This window comes from Gopherus flavomarginatus, chromosome 3 (assembly GCF_025201925.1).
Source record: "Gopherus flavomarginatus isolate rGopFla2 chromosome 3, rGopFla2.mat.asm, whole genome shotgun sequence".
Taxonomy (NCBI): domain Eukaryota; kingdom Metazoa; phylum Chordata; order Testudines; family Testudinidae; genus Gopherus; species Gopherus flavomarginatus.
The window spans coordinates 78798161-78815410 of NC_066619.1; the positions used below are offsets into that span (position 1 = coordinate 78798161).

Here is a 17250-nt window from a genome sequence, read left to right on the forward strand (position 1 = left end):
TGCATCTGGTGGCCCTGATGAGGCTGCTCAGACAACAAAGGAGCTCTGAGACAGAAGCAGGAGTCTCTGTAAAAGGGGCAAGAATTAGAGCTGGGGGAAGGCACAATGCCCTTGTGGGCAGATTGATGCCCTCATTCTCAACTCAACCATTTATACTAGGATGGGATGGTGACACTACTGGGTGATCTGATGCATCCAAAAATGCATTCCTTATAAGGGGAGGCTGACAAGGGGAGCTATTTGTGGATGTGAAGTCTTGGAGAACTCCTCCCCACTTTAGACCACTACTACAGCCACTGTACAATAGGCATTTAATACCTGCCTGCTTCTGCCTTTTGTCAATTCTACCTCACTTCCATATTCCACACACATCCTCCTTTCCAACTGTTGGGTCCTTCACAAACAAACAAAAAAAAAGGCCACCCAGGAAAACAGCAAACAGAGACTTTGTTAAAGTCAGTTTAGGCACATCTAGGGCTTAACCCACCCACTCACAAAACCTAAAAATCAAAAAAATTGCAAATTGATAGAGAATTTTTTTCCTGTACCTTTTCACCCATGTATCAAATTACACACTGTCTATGAGACAATGTGGCCCCCAACAGAAAAGTGATGTTCATTTCTAACAGATACAGGTACATAATATACTCACCAAATTCATTAGACTTGCAATGTAATGCAAAACATTAACTATGACCTCAGTCTTTCCCCAAGAACATTTCCAATGTCATCTACAACCTGGGCAGATGTTTTCTCTGCACACATACTACTTGTTGCTGAGGTCACAATTCAGATTTTCCATTACCGCAAATGAACAGGTGAATTAGGTGAAAGTAGAGTACTGCCACACAGATACCAGAAATAAAATTGCACCCTTATCTACGTCCACAAACTTCAAAACAAGCTGATGAAATGGAATGATATTCATGTTGGAGGTGATAAATCCCCATATCCACCCAACTGCTAAGAGAATGTCCAGAAAGGGGGGAAAATAGGAAAGCTCAAGAAAATGTATATATGCATGCAGGATTTAAACACATTCTCTTTGACATATTGATAAGTATTTTTTACCTCTGATTCTGCACTGACAAGCTGTCGTTCACGCTTCTCTAAATCTGTCAAGGTTTTCTGAAGTTGCTCTTCCAAATTTGTATATTCCGCTACCTAAAACCCAAGCACCGATTTCTTGATTTTTTTTGGTAATAAAATCCCAATTTTAGATAAGCCCAGAGCTCCAGATATTTATTTATATTATATATATATATATATATATATATATATATATATATACACACACACACACACACACACACACACACACACACACACACCCCAATATTTATATAAACAGAAAAGATATTAAACTTAAAACATGCATGTATTAGGATCAGAAATTAGAGATGAATTTCTATACTATACAAGGCAAGTCAAATCTCCAAATATTGAGGCTGGCTAATATAGAAATTACATGGCATGGCAGAGCTCCTTTTACTCTTTCTAATACACTACCTCAGTACCATGATAGGTAGCACAAGTGACCTTTGTTCTAGATTTAGTTTGACAGATGGATTTTGTCTGCCCTTTTAATGATGTGAAGTCTTGGTCCCCACTAACAGCCGCACATCCCCAACTATGCTCTTGTTTGAAGTCACCATATTGCAAAACAATTTGTGTGGATCACTCTCCTTACCTTTTTCTTTACTAATGCTTCTCTTTCTTTATCCCTTTTTTTCCACTCCTCTGCAAGTGCCTGCATGTGAGCCAACTCCTTCTTTTTTAGCTAACAAAACAAAAAACAAAACAAAACACACACTTCAGCTTTGGAAGTCAATAAAATAAAGCAGCAAAGAATCCTGTGGCACCTTATAAACTAACAGACTTTTTGGAGCATGAGCTTTCGTGGGTGAATACCCACTTCGTCGGATGCATGTAGTGGAAATTTCCAGGGGCAGGTATATATATGCAAGCAAGAAGCAAGCTAGAGATAACGAGGTTAGTTCAGTCAGGGAGGATGAGGCCCTGTTCTAGCAACTGAGGTGTAAAAACCAAGGGAGGAGAAATTGGTTTTGTAGTTGGCAAGCCATTCACAGTCTTTGTTTAATCCTGAGCTGATGGTGTCAAATTTGCAGATGAACTGAAGCTCAGCAGTTTCCTCTTTGAAGTCTGGTCCTGAAGTTTTTTTGCTGGAGGATGGCCACCTTAAGATCTGCTATTGTGTGGCCAGGGAGGCTGAAGTGTTCTCCTACAGATTTTTGTATATTGCATTCTTAATATCTGATTTGTGTCCATTTATCCTTTTCTGTAGAGATTGTCCAGTTTGGCCGATGTACATAGCAGAGGGGCATTGCTGGCATATGATGGCGTATATTACATTGGTGGACATGCAGGTGAATGAACTGGTGATGGTGTGGCTGATCTGGTTAGGTCCTTTGATGGTATCAGCCACACCATCACCGGTTCATTCACCTGTACATCGCCCAAACTGGACAGTCTCTACAGAAAAGGATAAATGGACACAAATCAGATATTAGGAATGGCAATATACAAAAACTTGTAGGAGAACACTTCAGCCTCCCTGGCCACACAATAGCAGATCTTAAGGTAGCCATCCTGCAGCAAAAAAACTTCAGGACCAGACTTCAAAGTGAACCTGCTGAGCTTCAGTTCATCTGCAAATTTGACACCATCAGCTCAGGATTAAACAAAGACTGTGAATGGCTTGCCAACTACAAAACCAGTTTCTCCTCCCTTGGTTTTCACACCTCAGTTGCTAGAACAGGGCCTCATCCTCCCTGACTGAACTAACCTCGTTATCTCTAGCTTGCTTCTTGCTTGCATATATATACCTGCCCCTGGAAATTTCCACTACATGCATCCGACGAAGTGGGTATTCACCCACGAAAGCTCATGCTCCAAAACATCTGTTAGTCTATAAGGTGCCACAGGATTCTTTGCTGCTTTTACAGATCCAGACTAACACGGCTACCCCTCTGATAATAAAATAAAGACTACAGAAAAAATTAAAATGCACAGCTAGCCAACTGTAAAGTAATTATTTAGAAGAGTCTTCCTGAAGAATGAGAACAAAATTCTGTTCTAAGATCCACATAGCATATTTTAGTTAAAATATTCTGGCTTTACACAAGCAGAACTCCTTGGGAGATCTGACCTGTAGACGAGCAGGATACTGAACATGCTGGGCTTTTAGTAGAAGGATGCCATGCACAATACTTGTTAAAACTATTTAGTACATTGAACCACTCTGCATCTGATTTAATAATGTAACACATACTGTGATATTGAAACATCTTTGTACTTTAATAGCATTTAGCAGTACAGCATACACACAGTAGGATATGCAATAATTATCTTTATTTATATTTACTATGATAAAAAATTTCCTACTTAAACCCAGGATCCCTTGAATTTATTTTTATAAGAATGTTTGCCACTATTTTTGAAACAATGCCTGTGATATAAATATTATGACTTCATGAACTGAAAGACAGCGAGGACGAGACATCCTAAGCAGCAGATTTTAATAGAGAATAAAAAATATTCAGGTTGAACAGCGGGAGAAAGTTAGAAGATAATACCTGACAGTGGTCATCTTTTCAACTCAAGTTTCATGAAGTTTAAAAAAAACTCAAGAATCTATATGTTTTATTATATCCTTTAAAAATATTCTCAGGGATATATTTGAGCTCAGTGGTTCCCAAACATTTTCCTCCCATGACCTCCTTTGGGATCACCGCCATTAACATAGCCCCCAGGAATCTAAGAGGTAGGCGGTTTGAAAATAAGAAGCACAAAAAAAAAAATCACGTTTAGACCACCAAAGTGATCAGAAGGAGAGCAAGTGGAGCAACTGAAACTCAGCAGTGGGAGAAGTGTGGTCGGTGCCCTTCTCCTCTCCCCCTCTGCAGCTAGTACCCAGTGCACCTACCTCCTCAGTCGCAGGCACCTGTGCCCCCTGCCCAGCTGCCTCTGCCCTGTCCTTCCTGCCCCCAGTGGCTGGCCACATGCTCTGAATCCTGCCCTTCCCTGGGCCAGGTGTCTCCACCAGGTGCTATCTACCCAATCCAGGTGGACAGCCCAATCTTATGCACCATATCAGCCACTCCTCCAACCCATGTCAAGAAATGGTCTGAAGTAAATATGATGAAATTCAGTAAGGACAAATGCAAAGTACTCCACTTAGGAATGAATAATCAGTTGCACACATGCAAAATGGGGAATGACTGCCCAGGAAGAAATACTGTGGAAACGGATTGGGGGTCATAGTGGACCACAAGCTAAAACGGGTCAAAAGCATAACATTGTGGCAAAGAAAAAAAAAGCAAACTGGAATAAATTGCCTAGAGCGGCTGTAGAATCTCAATCATTGGAAATTTTTAAGAGTAGGTTAGACAAAACTGTCAGGGATGGTCTAGATAATACTTAGTCTGCCATGAATGCAGGGGACTGGACTAGATGACCTCCTGAGGTCCCTTCCAGTCCTATGATTCTATGTGCATGGGGAGGGAAACATAGCCGGGGCCCACTCTCGCCTTCATAGATATTGTAGCAGAAGAAAACATTGGAGGGTGGAAACATACATCAGTTCCCTCTCCAAAATCCCTTCCTTTTCCCTCCTCCAACATCCCACAACCCCCCTGGAACTCTCTGGGGGGATCGTGATCCATAGTTTGTGAAATGTTGTTTTAGCTCACAGGGTCATATAAACCTGCTTCAGTCTACTGTTAGGTGATCAAGAAGTAACCTCCTACTGACCAGTAAGAAAAGCTCGTTCATATGATCCTGTAACAGCCAGCTGAATTGTTTGAGTTTTTTTGAACAACAAGTAAATTAAAATTTAAAAAAAAAAAAAAAAAAAAGTGTATGTCTAATGATTTTTCCCCATTTTGTTAAATGTCACTAAAGCAGAGATGCAGTCTAAATTTTGTTATAAAAATATAGGTAAAGGAACCTGGTTCTCAAAGATGTCCTCTTGCATTTCCTTCCACATTTCTAACTCAAGAGCTGCTTTGTATTCAAGAGTTTCTCGTGGCTCTGGCTCAGTTTCTGGGACATGATGAGGCTGAGGTGGAGGGACCTGCTGCTGCCCAGCACCTGAACACTGATTATGAAAATAATGCAATTTTACTTGTTTCATTAACTTTAATTGAAACTTTAAAGAAAAAGGATTAGGTTAATGTACTGTACAATTTACCTGAGAAGAATCTGATACCAGAACTTCATGCATTTTCACAAGCCCATAATCTTCCAGAGTCACAGTGTAAGAAAGTTCTGCTATCCTATTGTTTGCCCTAAAAATTACATAAGAATGATTATGCTTTATTTTTGTTGGAAGTTTCCATAAAACATACTGTAGTTCATTTACGGCAAGGTAGCGTAGAACAGCAAGGCTAAAAAGGTTGAATAAGTTTACAGTGTAGTCTGTTTGAATCTCTTCCAAAGCATAGCATGCTGCATGTGAGTTCTAAAACACTATTAATTTACAAAACTTACAGTACTGTTTCAAGAACAGTTAAGACTGTTGCTCCTTAGGGTTTTATTTTTTTTCTTTATTTTTTTTTCTTTTATTACACATAACACTACAAAAAAGAATCAATGCTTCAGTTGGGCTACAATCTTCAATCTCCCATCTGAAAAATACACTTGATTAAAATATTTTCCAACTGAATTTACTTCATGAACCCTATATTCAATTGTATGCTTAACTTTTTAAAAATCAATTACAGAAAAAATGACCTAACTGATGTAGTACTTAGCAACATACCTGAATACTATTCTTATAATCAATACACCTGCCCATTGAATTTGTTAACCTTTTCCACTTCAAACTCTTGACATTTTAATTTAACCATTTTCTCACTAACTCTCCTCTTGTTTCATCACAGAGCAGCTAGTGAGATAGTCTGAACTATTCCTTCCAAAGCCCCAGTCTCAAATACGTTTTATACAAAATGTGTTCACAAGTGAAAAGTTTGTGGGTTCCTAATGCTCACTTTAGAATGGGGAATTATTTCTCCCCACATCCTATAAAGAAAATCTGAACCTCACCTAGGGAGTCTCATGACAATGCTATTGTACTGAAACTGATATGCAAAGTGTCTTCAATAAGAGATTTACTATTCTAGATATAAAAAAGGAGACATCTTTTACAATTTGTGAGTACACAGAGAGTAAATGATGCCCACTAGCCAAGAGAAAATTTTGCCTGTCCCATCTCTCTGGGTGTGGAAGGCAGTGGAATCAGTGTGTTTATATTGCATGAGAAGAGGATGTTTAAATAAGAAAAGTATGCATATAAAAGCCATAGAGATGAAGGCAACAATCATTCCAATATCGACGGCTGTTTTGGTATAGAAAGTTCTGGTCCACACACTTCTTTATGCAGCATTGTTTAAAAAGATATACTGAAGTGTTTTTAAAAGGTTTAAAAAGCTATATTCCATAGGCATAGTATGAGGAGAGCAGGGGGCATGTTGCCCCTTTCCCTTCCCTCCCTCCCACGCAGCAAATTGCAAGCCTTGGACAGGCACAGAATTCCCCCTTGCCCCCCATGCGTAGCCCCATTCACCTGACTTGAGCTGTCTCCTCCCCCGCCCCCAAATATAAAAGTCAAACTACATCTATGTTATATTCTATTTTCCAAGGGAAGAAGTTAACTAAATTTGAGAGTGGAGTATGCAAGATTATATTAATTTCTCAGACTTGTCTAAACTTCTGATTTTCTGAAAATAATATCCAAAATATTTATATTTTTCTAGGTTATATTAAATGTATGCAGTTTACATAAACAGATGAGACGTTAAGGTAAATTGTCTCTTTGAACACCATCAAATTAAAGTATTCACTATAGTACTAAATGTTATGTCAAACGAGAATGAAACTAAAAGTCACTGCCACAATAAAAACACATGCTAATAACATTTTTGAAAGTGCCATCTATTGGTAATTAAGTTTTGTGCAATACTGCCATGTGTTCCATTCTGAACAGAGATTTTCACCTCTTAGGGAAAAGTCCATTTGATTCTATAAAGAAAGTCATAATTTAGACCGTGATCCTGCAAAGAGCTACACATATGGTTACATTTACAAGCCAGGGGTGAAATCTTTGTCTTATTGAAGTTAATGGAAAAACTCCCATTGGTTGCAATGGGGCAGGATTTCATTTCATGTGTAGTCCCATTGATTTCACCAGGACTTTTGTAATGTGTAAAGGTTGAGGCCCCTAAATCTAAGAATTTCTATTAACAAGCTATTATACTATTAGAAAGTCCTCTGAAGGACATTGTCCAACAAACTCCTGCTCAGTTTCTTATAATCACAATACTGATTCAGGACACCTAAATGAAACCTCTTGCACTCTGATTCAGCAAAGCACTCAAGCATATAGCTAACTTGCATTGCAGTCAATGGGATTTAAGCACATATTTGAAGTTAAGCGTAGGCTTAAGTGTTTTCCTGAATGAAGGCCTTAATGAATGGGTTTTAATTTACTACTCCTTCTCTGTAGTCACCCAAGATTACAAAACATATAAAGGTTTGTAAGCTTTGATAATACTAATTCTGAAGTTTCATACTTAGGAAGTGATATTCATTTTGGGCAGCCTCAAGCTGGAAAGTTTTAAAAGAATAATATGTTCCAAAATGAAGAGAGCAATAAAAGATATATTTATCGTAATTTAACAAACCAACCAACCAACAAGTATGGAAGGAGAAAAAAGCCAACAACAATTACAGCCTATGTTTTGTCAGCTAAGAACAGACCCAGACCTAATAACTTGCATGGAAGGAGGAATGAGGGTGCAGTCGTGTTTACAGCTGGATCTGAAAAAAACTAAACCTGGTTATAGGCTACGTTATTTCCAGGAGGTAGAAGCCACAACAACATAACTTGTCCAAACAAATTAGTGGGAATTTTCAGCTCTGTCACTCTCTTAATGGTCCCTGAAGTTACTGTTGTCCAACTGCCTGCTTCCCAGCCAAAAGAAAAATTTGACTTAATGCAATACTGAAAAATTGTCCATGATTCTCAATATATTTATAGTCTACAGTTATTAACAGGGACACTGTCCTAAAATATTTTGAAAAATAAAAAGTTCCTTACGTTACTAACAGCACTTCAGATTATTAAAATAAGATTTTTTAAAAAATCTAAATTTACTTTTCACTATTTATTCTGATTATCTTTGCATTTCTTAACTTGGAAAATGAAAGTCCGTCAATATAAATTTCAGTTTCTCATACTCCAGTACTATCATTTGTACAGCTCCAGAAGGGAATGTTTATTTATATGCAAATTACAAGAAATATTTATATTGGCTTTCCAATCAGTTTTGTGAAATCTTGCTTTTACAAAAACAAATTTGGGGCCAAATTGGAACTACAAGTATACAGTATCCCTTCAAAGAGCAGCTCAACTGAATATTTCGTTGAGCTGTCAAACAATATTTCTTACCTATTTTCATATTTTAATCAGAAATTTCAGAAATAATTTAAGTTTCTACAGCACTTTGAACATAAATTCAAAGTTATTATAGGTACATTTTTCTACACAGAAATTCTGTAAAGTTGTTAAAACATGGAAAAAAAAATCAACCCCAAATACCACAACCGTATGTATTACAGCTATTCATAAAATTCTATGAATGTAAAGTTCTATCCCTGTCAAGCATCTGACCTAATGCTTCAAATGGAAATTAAGAGTGAAAGATTTTCAAAGTAGGATAAGGGTCAAATAGAGGGAGGAAGGGATTCTTTTATCAGGAGAAAACATTAAACAAATAAAATTACAAGGTAAGACATGCTAATATGCAAACTACACCTCTAACCCGATATAACGCGACCCAATATAAGGCGGGTTCGCATACAACACGGTAAAAGTTCTGATACACTGCTCTGAACACTGCTCTGAACACTGCTCTGAACAGCGTGCTAAGGGTGCTGGGCCAGGCCGGGGCTGAGGGGTTTGATGAGGGGCAGAGGGTCTTGGGGACAGTCAGGGGCTCCCCACCCCCAGGGTCTGGGGGGCAGGAGCTGTAGGAGGGCACTTTTGGGGGGCCTGCAGTCCCAGAATGGCCCAGGGGATTAGCAGAGGGCCAGGAGCAGCCCGCTCAGCTTCCCTCTCCCCATTCCCAGCTGTGTAGTGCGGGGGAGGGGACTTGGGGGAAGGGATCCCCCTCGCACTCACCAGCAGCACCAGAAGCAGAGCAGCCCAGACCCCCCCGTGACGCTCCCCTCCCCGCCGCAGGTGAGTGCTGGGGGGCATCCTTTCCCCAACCTCCCCGCACTCACCGACGGCGGGAAGCGGAGTGCCACAGACTGGTGCTGGGCTGCTCCACTTCCCACTGCTGCCAGTGAGTGCCTGTCGGGGGCAGGGGGAATAGGCGTCACAGCACACAGGGGACAGAGGAGGTTCAGTAAGGGGTGAGGTCCTGGGGGTGATTAGGGGTGGGGGTCTCTGGAGGGAATGGTCAGGGAACAAGGAATGGGGCAGGGGGTGGGAGGTGTCAAAGCAAGTTTGATATAATGCGGTCTCACCTATAACGCAGTGAGATTTTTTGTCTCCTGAGGACAGCGTTATATCGAAGTAGAAGTGTGTGTGTGTGTGTGTGTGTGTACACATATTATATAGATTTAAAAAAAATAAAAATGTTTTACCCTTGTGCTGCCATAACACCAACTGTTTCACTACAGGTCTGACGCCAACACTGTTCACCATTAGTACCCAAGAATCGGGTTTTTTCCAAGCCCAAAACATTTGAAAGCTGCAGCCTGGCAACTCCCAGAAGTATGTCTTTAGTCATTTTATCTTTGTGCCACAATTCAACCAGCAGTGGTAACCTGAAATACAGAAGAATATTTTAGTAGTATCAGTAGGCCAGACAAAAGATGATATTCACCTACATGGAAAAGCAAGAAATAACTTACAGAAATAACTTCCCAAACCAAACTAGCTCATTCTTACCACAGCATAAACATACCCTTGATACCTTTCATTCCCACAGGAGAAAGACTGACTCACAATTCTGCATCTTCTCGTGCATTCCGTCACTTTGGCTAGATCACTACCCTGTTCCACTTTGTATACAGAGAACAATCCTGCACTGACATAGTGATGGGCTGGATGATCTTACAGGCCTTTTCCATTTCTGAAAATGTTAATCTATGACTTATTTACTGCATCTACAAAACCTCTCTCCTCTATCCTTCTTTCCAAAATACCACTTTGTTTTAGGCTTTAGGGTGGGAGTGTGTGTGAAAGATATTCTCCACCCTACTCACATGCCTACAAAAAGGGAGCAATGCAGTGGGGAAACATTCCACTACAATTTCATTTTTCTATTCCTTTATAGCAACTATGTTTCACAAGTTATGGTTGGTTTGATTGCCAGACTCCAAGTCAGCTAGAGTAGGTTACACACCCAGGCCTGGTCTACACCGGGGGGCGGTGGAGGGCCTGAAAATCGATCTAAGTTACACAACTTCAGCTACATGAATAACGTAGCTGAAATCGACATACTTAGATCGACTTACCGTGGTGTCTTCACTGCACTGAGTTGACTGCTGCTGCTCCCCCATCCATTCCACCTGCGCCTCTCACGGTGGAGGAGTATAGGAATCAACGGGAGAGTGCTTGGGGAGTCGATTTATCGTGTTTAACCTAGACGCGATAAATTGGCCCCCATTGGGTCGATCACTGCCCACCGATCCAGTGGGTAGTGTAGACATACCTCTAGAAAATTTACTATGATTCTGTGAAAGCAGAACTGTTTTTTTCAGACTACATCATGTAACCCTTACTTTGATAACAATTTACCCAAACAGATGCTCCAATTGATATCACCACATTTCCTGTTTAAGTAAATGTTCACAAATATGAGTAAGATTTGCACAATCTCACCTTTACATGCTAGACTAGACAGTCTCAAAGGGCAAGAAAAATATCTTAAGTATCCAGTACCAACTGCTGGATTTCTCTTTTACACAATTTAAATTATTCTAAGACAGTAAATTTTAAAAAGTGTAGGATTTACAAATTATTATACATTAAAAAACAGTTAAATAATGCTTCATGTAATAAGATAAAAATACAAGTGCTACCTGAAGAAGGTGTCTTGTAGCTGATGAGACATAGTTGCAAAATCAAATGCACAATAGGACTGAGGTAGAAAAACTTCCATGTTTTTTCTCACTTCTATAGGAGGGTTTGTCATAATAGGTGCCGCACTACCAAAAAATGGATATGAGTACCTAATGAGAAAAAAGAAAATGCAAATTTAACTCAAGTCATATTCTTGTATGCAAGAAAGTCAAGGAAAATCGTCATCAGTTGATGAAACTAGTAGCTTAGGACCAAATTCTACTTTTGGAATATGCATGTGCAATGTCAGTTTTACAAGCATATCCAACATCAGAATTTGGCCCTTGATGTTCAACAGCTCCCAATTACATTAACAATGCAGAATCAGAGTCTAAGTTCATCATCACCTGAACACAAAACACTCTTTATAGCTATTGTTAATCTTCAGGACTATGAAATTTATATTTAACGTATTAGCCTTCTGTAGCACACATCTAATTTCTGTAAGGGTGTGGGGGAAAGGAATCTTCATATCGGAATCAGGTTGCAGAGATCAACAAGCATTTAAAATTGGATATTAGCTACAAACAATTACATTTAAATCCTGAAAACAATAAGCCTTTAACAAAGAAACAAACAAAACCCCACAAACCAACAAGAAATTTAGGTTTCTACTCCATTTCAGATCTGTATTTGAAAAAGCAGATTAAGTTCCTGCTGCTGCTAAAAGTCCAACTTTCTCTGGTTGTGTATGTAAATACTGCTGTTTAAAAAGTTAGTTTAGACCTTCACTGAAAATGTAACTGAAGATGCATATCAACTTATTAGGTAGAATATTTGTCTGCTTTTTAGGTCTTTGAAGAAAAATCATCTCTGGCATCAGCACAATTATTTTGGAATATACTAAATAGGAAAAAAATATTCTTTGTCTTAACTACTAAAACAAAATGCTCATGTGATGCATGATGACAATTTGACTCTGAGCTCTGTTGTACTGGAGTGCATTTTGTCTACTTGTTCTTCCACTTAGCAGTTAGGTGGGAAGGTGTGTTCCCTTACAATCCAGAAGATCCCACTTGAGCCTAAAAATGAATTGTGCCTAAGAAACAGAAACAATCATCCTGTCTTTTCTTAGGGCTGAGTGACAGTCTATCACATGGTCTGAAATTTTCAAGTGATAGGCACAATAGGAAAATCCAATATAAATAAGTACAAACGCTCCCCAACTTATGCAAGTGTTCCGTTCTGGAACGCCGTGTGTAACTCAAATTTTGCATAAGTCGGAAACGTATACCTGACCATTACGCAACAAACACACACACAGTCCTATTTCTAGCTTATGGAACTTTTTCCATAAGTGTGGATTTGCATAACCCGGGGGGGGCATCTGTACTATGTTTTACACACTACTCGAACTCTCTCAACTTTCATTTGTGATGAGCATACCTAACATTTCCAAGTGTTTTGCCCACTACTGAAAGGTAGCTACTTGAGAAGGCATCAGGTTGCCTGTGCTACCAATATTCTAAACCGTGTGTAATTTTCTTTTTTCTTTTTTTAAATGGGGGCGGGAGGGGGACAGAAAACAAAACAAAACCCAATGACCTTACTGTAAAAAAGGGTATCAGCTGAAGTATATCATACCTTAAAATGCAATTGACTGGAAACCCAACCTCAAGATTGTGAATACTCCGTAAATCTATTGAAAAGCAAAAATGATGCGATGCTGCTGGAACTGCAATTTTTTGCCCCGAAGTAGACTCAGCACCGGACGCAGCACCAGGGTGGGACTGGGAAACAGGTGCCAGAGCATTCAAGGCTGAAAAATATAAATACAAGGCGTTTTACACATAGTTTTATCCTCCATTTTATCCAAAATAATATTATTATTTATATATGACAGGACATGTCTGGCACTTCAAATGAAAATAGACAAGTTGCCACTCTGAAACACACTACAATCTTTGTTACATTAGAAGCAAGAAATGACATTTCAATTTTTAAGTTACCACTTTTCAAGTAGAGGAAACCATTTGGAAAGATAAAATCCCATATGATCACAGCTTTACAGTGTGTATGAGAAGGAATATCGAAGGGGAAGCTACTTGATCATCCACTTTAAATGGATACATTACTTATATAGCACAGGTAAGTATATTCAATTTGATAAAATTGGTCAACAGAGGGTCTTTCAGCACTAATTTTAGAACCTGACGCTGAGATTTTAGGGAGCATCAAACCTTGTAAAAAACACCCATTAAGAGTTTAGTAAGTATGTGCAATAAAACACCATGTTAGCCACATGCAAATTACCAATGAAAATGGTTGGACACAGATTCTAAAAGCTTTCCTTGAAGGAATGAAGTATCAGACAAATAGTCTGGATAGAGCCTTTGCTTGGAAAGAAGCAAACTCCCAGGCTTGTCCTGGGTATGGAATCAAAGTGCTTAGATTAAGTAATAATGCCTCTCTCTTATTTAGAGCTTTTCATCCTCAGATCTCAAAGCACTTCAAAAGAAGTTTTATCTCCATTTTACAGGTGGAGAAACTAAGGCACAGAAAGATTGATCTTGGGTAAGACACACAATCAGGTGGCCAGCTACGGCCTCCTAAGTTCCAGTCCGGTGCCCTACCATCTACACCCTACCTTCCCAAATGCTCCTCCAGGGAGCTGACAGCAGGTCAAGTGGTGGGTTTGATGAATGAGGCTACCACGGCATAGCTTCTTCAAATCTCAAAAGATATGTTTATTCACTCCTCAATCTATTTTACGATCTAAGATAGGGACAGGATTATCTTTTATAATTGAAACTCATTTTAAATTAGTTACTACAGCATATCCTTAAACACTGGTTCTTCTGCTTTTGGTCTTTCAAACCTGGTGCAATTTGTCATATTTTTGAAGATAGGTCTCATACTAATAAAGAGGTAAAATAAATAGAAACTCATCTATCTTCTGCTGGCTGGTGTTTTGTAGCATTAACAGTAGCAATATAAGAAAGGTACAGGAAAAACCTAAATATGATGGCTTTCAAAGGATGCTATTCAATATATGGAGGGATCCGTGGAAAACAGTTTGAGGGCAGTTTAAAATGTAGTATTTTACCCTTTATTGAAAATATTCATTAATTGCATTATGTAGCCAAAATGACTGGACAGGAATCAGAGTTCATCACAAGCATTACAAATCTGTAGCAACTTACAATTTTGAAAAAATGAACCTAAGCAATAAGGTTGACAAATTTTCAGGGGTCTATGGAAACAAATACTTTTAATTTCTGTTTTTAAACAGAGTTGCACTGATTAGAGTTTCTATGACTAAATATTAGTGAGCATTACATGAATTTTGCAGCTCTGACTGTAAAGGCGACTTTGCTCTGCTCTGAGATTTGAAAACTGCTAGCTCTTCAGACTCTTGGTTGTTAACTTCTTTGCAAGATTCAACCACCAGCTCTGAAAGATAATTGTGAAATGACTTAGGAATAACTACTTGCGCACTTGCAAAAATGTCTATTAAAGGACAAACAAAAAAAAACACCAACAGCAAATACAACTCTGCATTTCCCTCATAATCTATAAATTAACTCCTGTGCTCTTGATTTTTATCCCTGTCACGTTTCAGATTAAAAGCCCAATCCTGCTGACTTTGCTTAGAGAAACTCTATTAATGATTAAACGGCTATTGCCTGAATAAAGGGAGCAGGATTGAGACCCAGCGTATACCCCTGTAGTATAGTATAGGACCATTCCCAAAAAGCTGAGTAACAAAAAGTTCATTTAGCAAATAAACTGAGTTCTTGTTGATACCACTATCTTGGGATGTTTAGCCAATCATACTGCTAGACTAATACGCCTCTTTGAAAAGTCTTGAATAATGTTCAACAGATAGTGTCAATGTCTCTTCTGGGCTTAGTTCTTTGATCTTTATTTTATTAAATAAAAATATCCCCCTTTGACCACCTCACCCAAAAAACCCACCTACACCTTTCTTGGGTCTCCTTTGTCTATGTTTTTATGCTACTACTGAATGTTTGGGCAAGATCAAAAATGCTTTATGGCTGTGATACTTGGTATTGTCCAGGTAACCTATAGACAAATTAATGTGCATTTACAGTCACAGATGTGTTCTAAGACACCGAGTGGCCTACAACTGGGAAAGTATTTACTCACTGAGCTGGTCAAAAAAAGGTCATGAACATTTTGTTTCCATTTTGGTTCAAGTTTCAAATCCCAAAGAATTCCAGCCAGCTTTAGTATATGTATAAAAGCAAACTGTTCATATTGTTATGTACAATAAGGTCTTACTATTTTGCACCAGGCACTGGGGAAAAGTGATGTGAGTTAATGAGTGAGAAAACAAAAATCAAGAATAGTACATATTAAAATTGTACTTCTTTTCCCCATCTCTTTTGTCAGAAGTAGTTTAGGTTATTTTATTTAGTAAAATAACTCATTGCATTCTGGTTGATTCCCTGATAAAAATCTATGTAAAACCAGAGTTAAGGATAAGTACACATCAGTAACCACAGTTACGATTAGTGTACAATACTGACTGTAGCTACTAATTACAAGAAAGCTGGTTTTAAAAAGACAACAGGGTTTTTTTTCCCCTTCTTCCCACTCCCTCCACACACAGTAGAAAATGGGAAAATTCAACTCAACCTTAGCCAAGGAACCAAGACTGGGGCTTCCATGACGGTCAATATTTAGTAAAAATTAATTAAATCTAATCCCTCTTCTGTTAAATCTCTGATGAGAAATGGGAAAGATCTGGGTTTTAAAAAAAAAAACAAAAAAAAAAACCAAAACATTTGTGGATTAGCAAACAGAAAATTAGTGAAGTTCTACTGTACATTTAAATATTTAATGTTAATCTGTAAATAGTTTTCCTTTTCTCTCAAGGATGTATCACTCCTAGGTTTCATGAAGTTGATGCACTACAATCATTAAAATAGGCAGCTAGTCTTACAAAAATTAGATTCGCATAGACCATTGTTGAGGAGCTGTTTTCCACTTCCTTAAAGAAGTTTAACTTCAGGGTTAAATATCCTACGCTCCTCCTCTCCTTCCCCATTTAATGTATTTTTTCACGTCAGACCTTTTCACCTAAAAGTATCTTTAAGATTTTTATCTAAAATCGCTAACCCACCAATTCCCAAATTCAGAGAGAGGTCTTTAGATATTTGAGGCACTGCTGGTCAAACTGCTGTCCATGGACCACTGGTGTTCTACAGTGCAATGGTTACATGGGGCTGGCTCTTCTACTTATTTTCAGCTGCCAACACACATTAAAAAGGCAGCTAGAATACATTAACTACTCTAATATGTTTTTCTACATAAGTGATTCTTATTTGCCACAAGGATATGATCACAAATGGGAGAGGATGAGTCCAGGAGGTAATCTGTGGGTTGTGCTATGAAAACATTTAAGAATAATTGGTTTATAATTATGAATATTGATAGGCATAAATCACCTACCTTTTTTGTTTAGTTTTGTGCCCCTGTCATATTGAAGACTTTCTACTTCGCTCTCTGTTGCTTCATCTTTTGTGGGAGGAGAATGGCCATTCTGAAGTGGGGCAGAAGGAGCACTGTGAGATCTTTGCTCTGGGCTCTTTGTTTTATCCCATGTGGGAGACAAAACTCTTTTCTGCGAGTGTTCTGGCTCAGTTTGAAGGTCTAAGTGGAGCAAAGACTGAACAAAATAATGCAATTTTCTTATTAATCATAGTTAGCAGTGAAAAACTCTTTACTATATTTACAGAATTTGAGATTACTCTTATGGCATGGGTAAGGCTTTTCTTTTCATGATTTAAAGTGTAAAATCTGATTTAACAAAATCAAACTTATTTTTTATCTTTTAGAACAGCAGCTGAACCACAAGCCAAATGACTGGATTGTACCTGGGTATTTATGCCTTCCTTTTGTAGGGTTACTGATACCCCAACAGTAGGAGCCATATCTAAGGCCAATGGTGGCAACTTTTGCTTGGCTCTATTTGGTGGAACAAGGTTGAATGCCCCTTCAACTGCCACAGGTTGCTGATCAATCTCCACATTTCCTTTCTTCAGCAAGCCAGTTAGTGGTATTTCAGTGCTTCCAAGAGACTGGTCCCCACAGCAAAGATGGATCTATTGTAAAAAGAAGTGCTCAGA

General features: G+C 38.6%; 1 protein-coding gene across 4 annotated transcripts in view; it reads right to left on the reverse strand.

Moving 5' to 3' along the window:
* The window catches only part of CEP120 (centrosomal protein 120), a 69291-nt gene that overhangs the window by 29075 nt on the left and 22966 nt on the right, over nt 1-17250 (reverse strand). For 3 of the 4 annotated variants that reach the window (XM_050945638.1, XM_050945636.1, XM_050945640.1), the window contains exons 7-16: nt 16999-17226; nt 16574-16790; nt 14435-14548; nt 12740-12914; nt 11116-11265; nt 9673-9855; nt 5213-5309; nt 4970-5119; nt 1691-1780; nt 1072-1164 (exon numbers count right to left, since the gene is read on the reverse strand). In XM_050945638.1, the coding sequence (XP_050801595.1) occupies nt 1072-1164; nt 1691-1780; nt 4970-5119; nt 5213-5309; nt 9673-9855; nt 11116-11265; nt 12740-12914; nt 14435-14548; nt 16574-16790; nt 16999-17226 (1497 nt within the window). The remainder of the gene's footprint in view (nt 1-1071; nt 1165-1690; nt 1781-4969; nt 5120-5212; nt 5310-9672; nt 9856-11115; nt 11266-12739; nt 12915-14434; nt 14549-16573; nt 16791-16998; nt 17227-17250) is intronic. The other variant, XM_050945637.1, reaches the window with a different exon arrangement.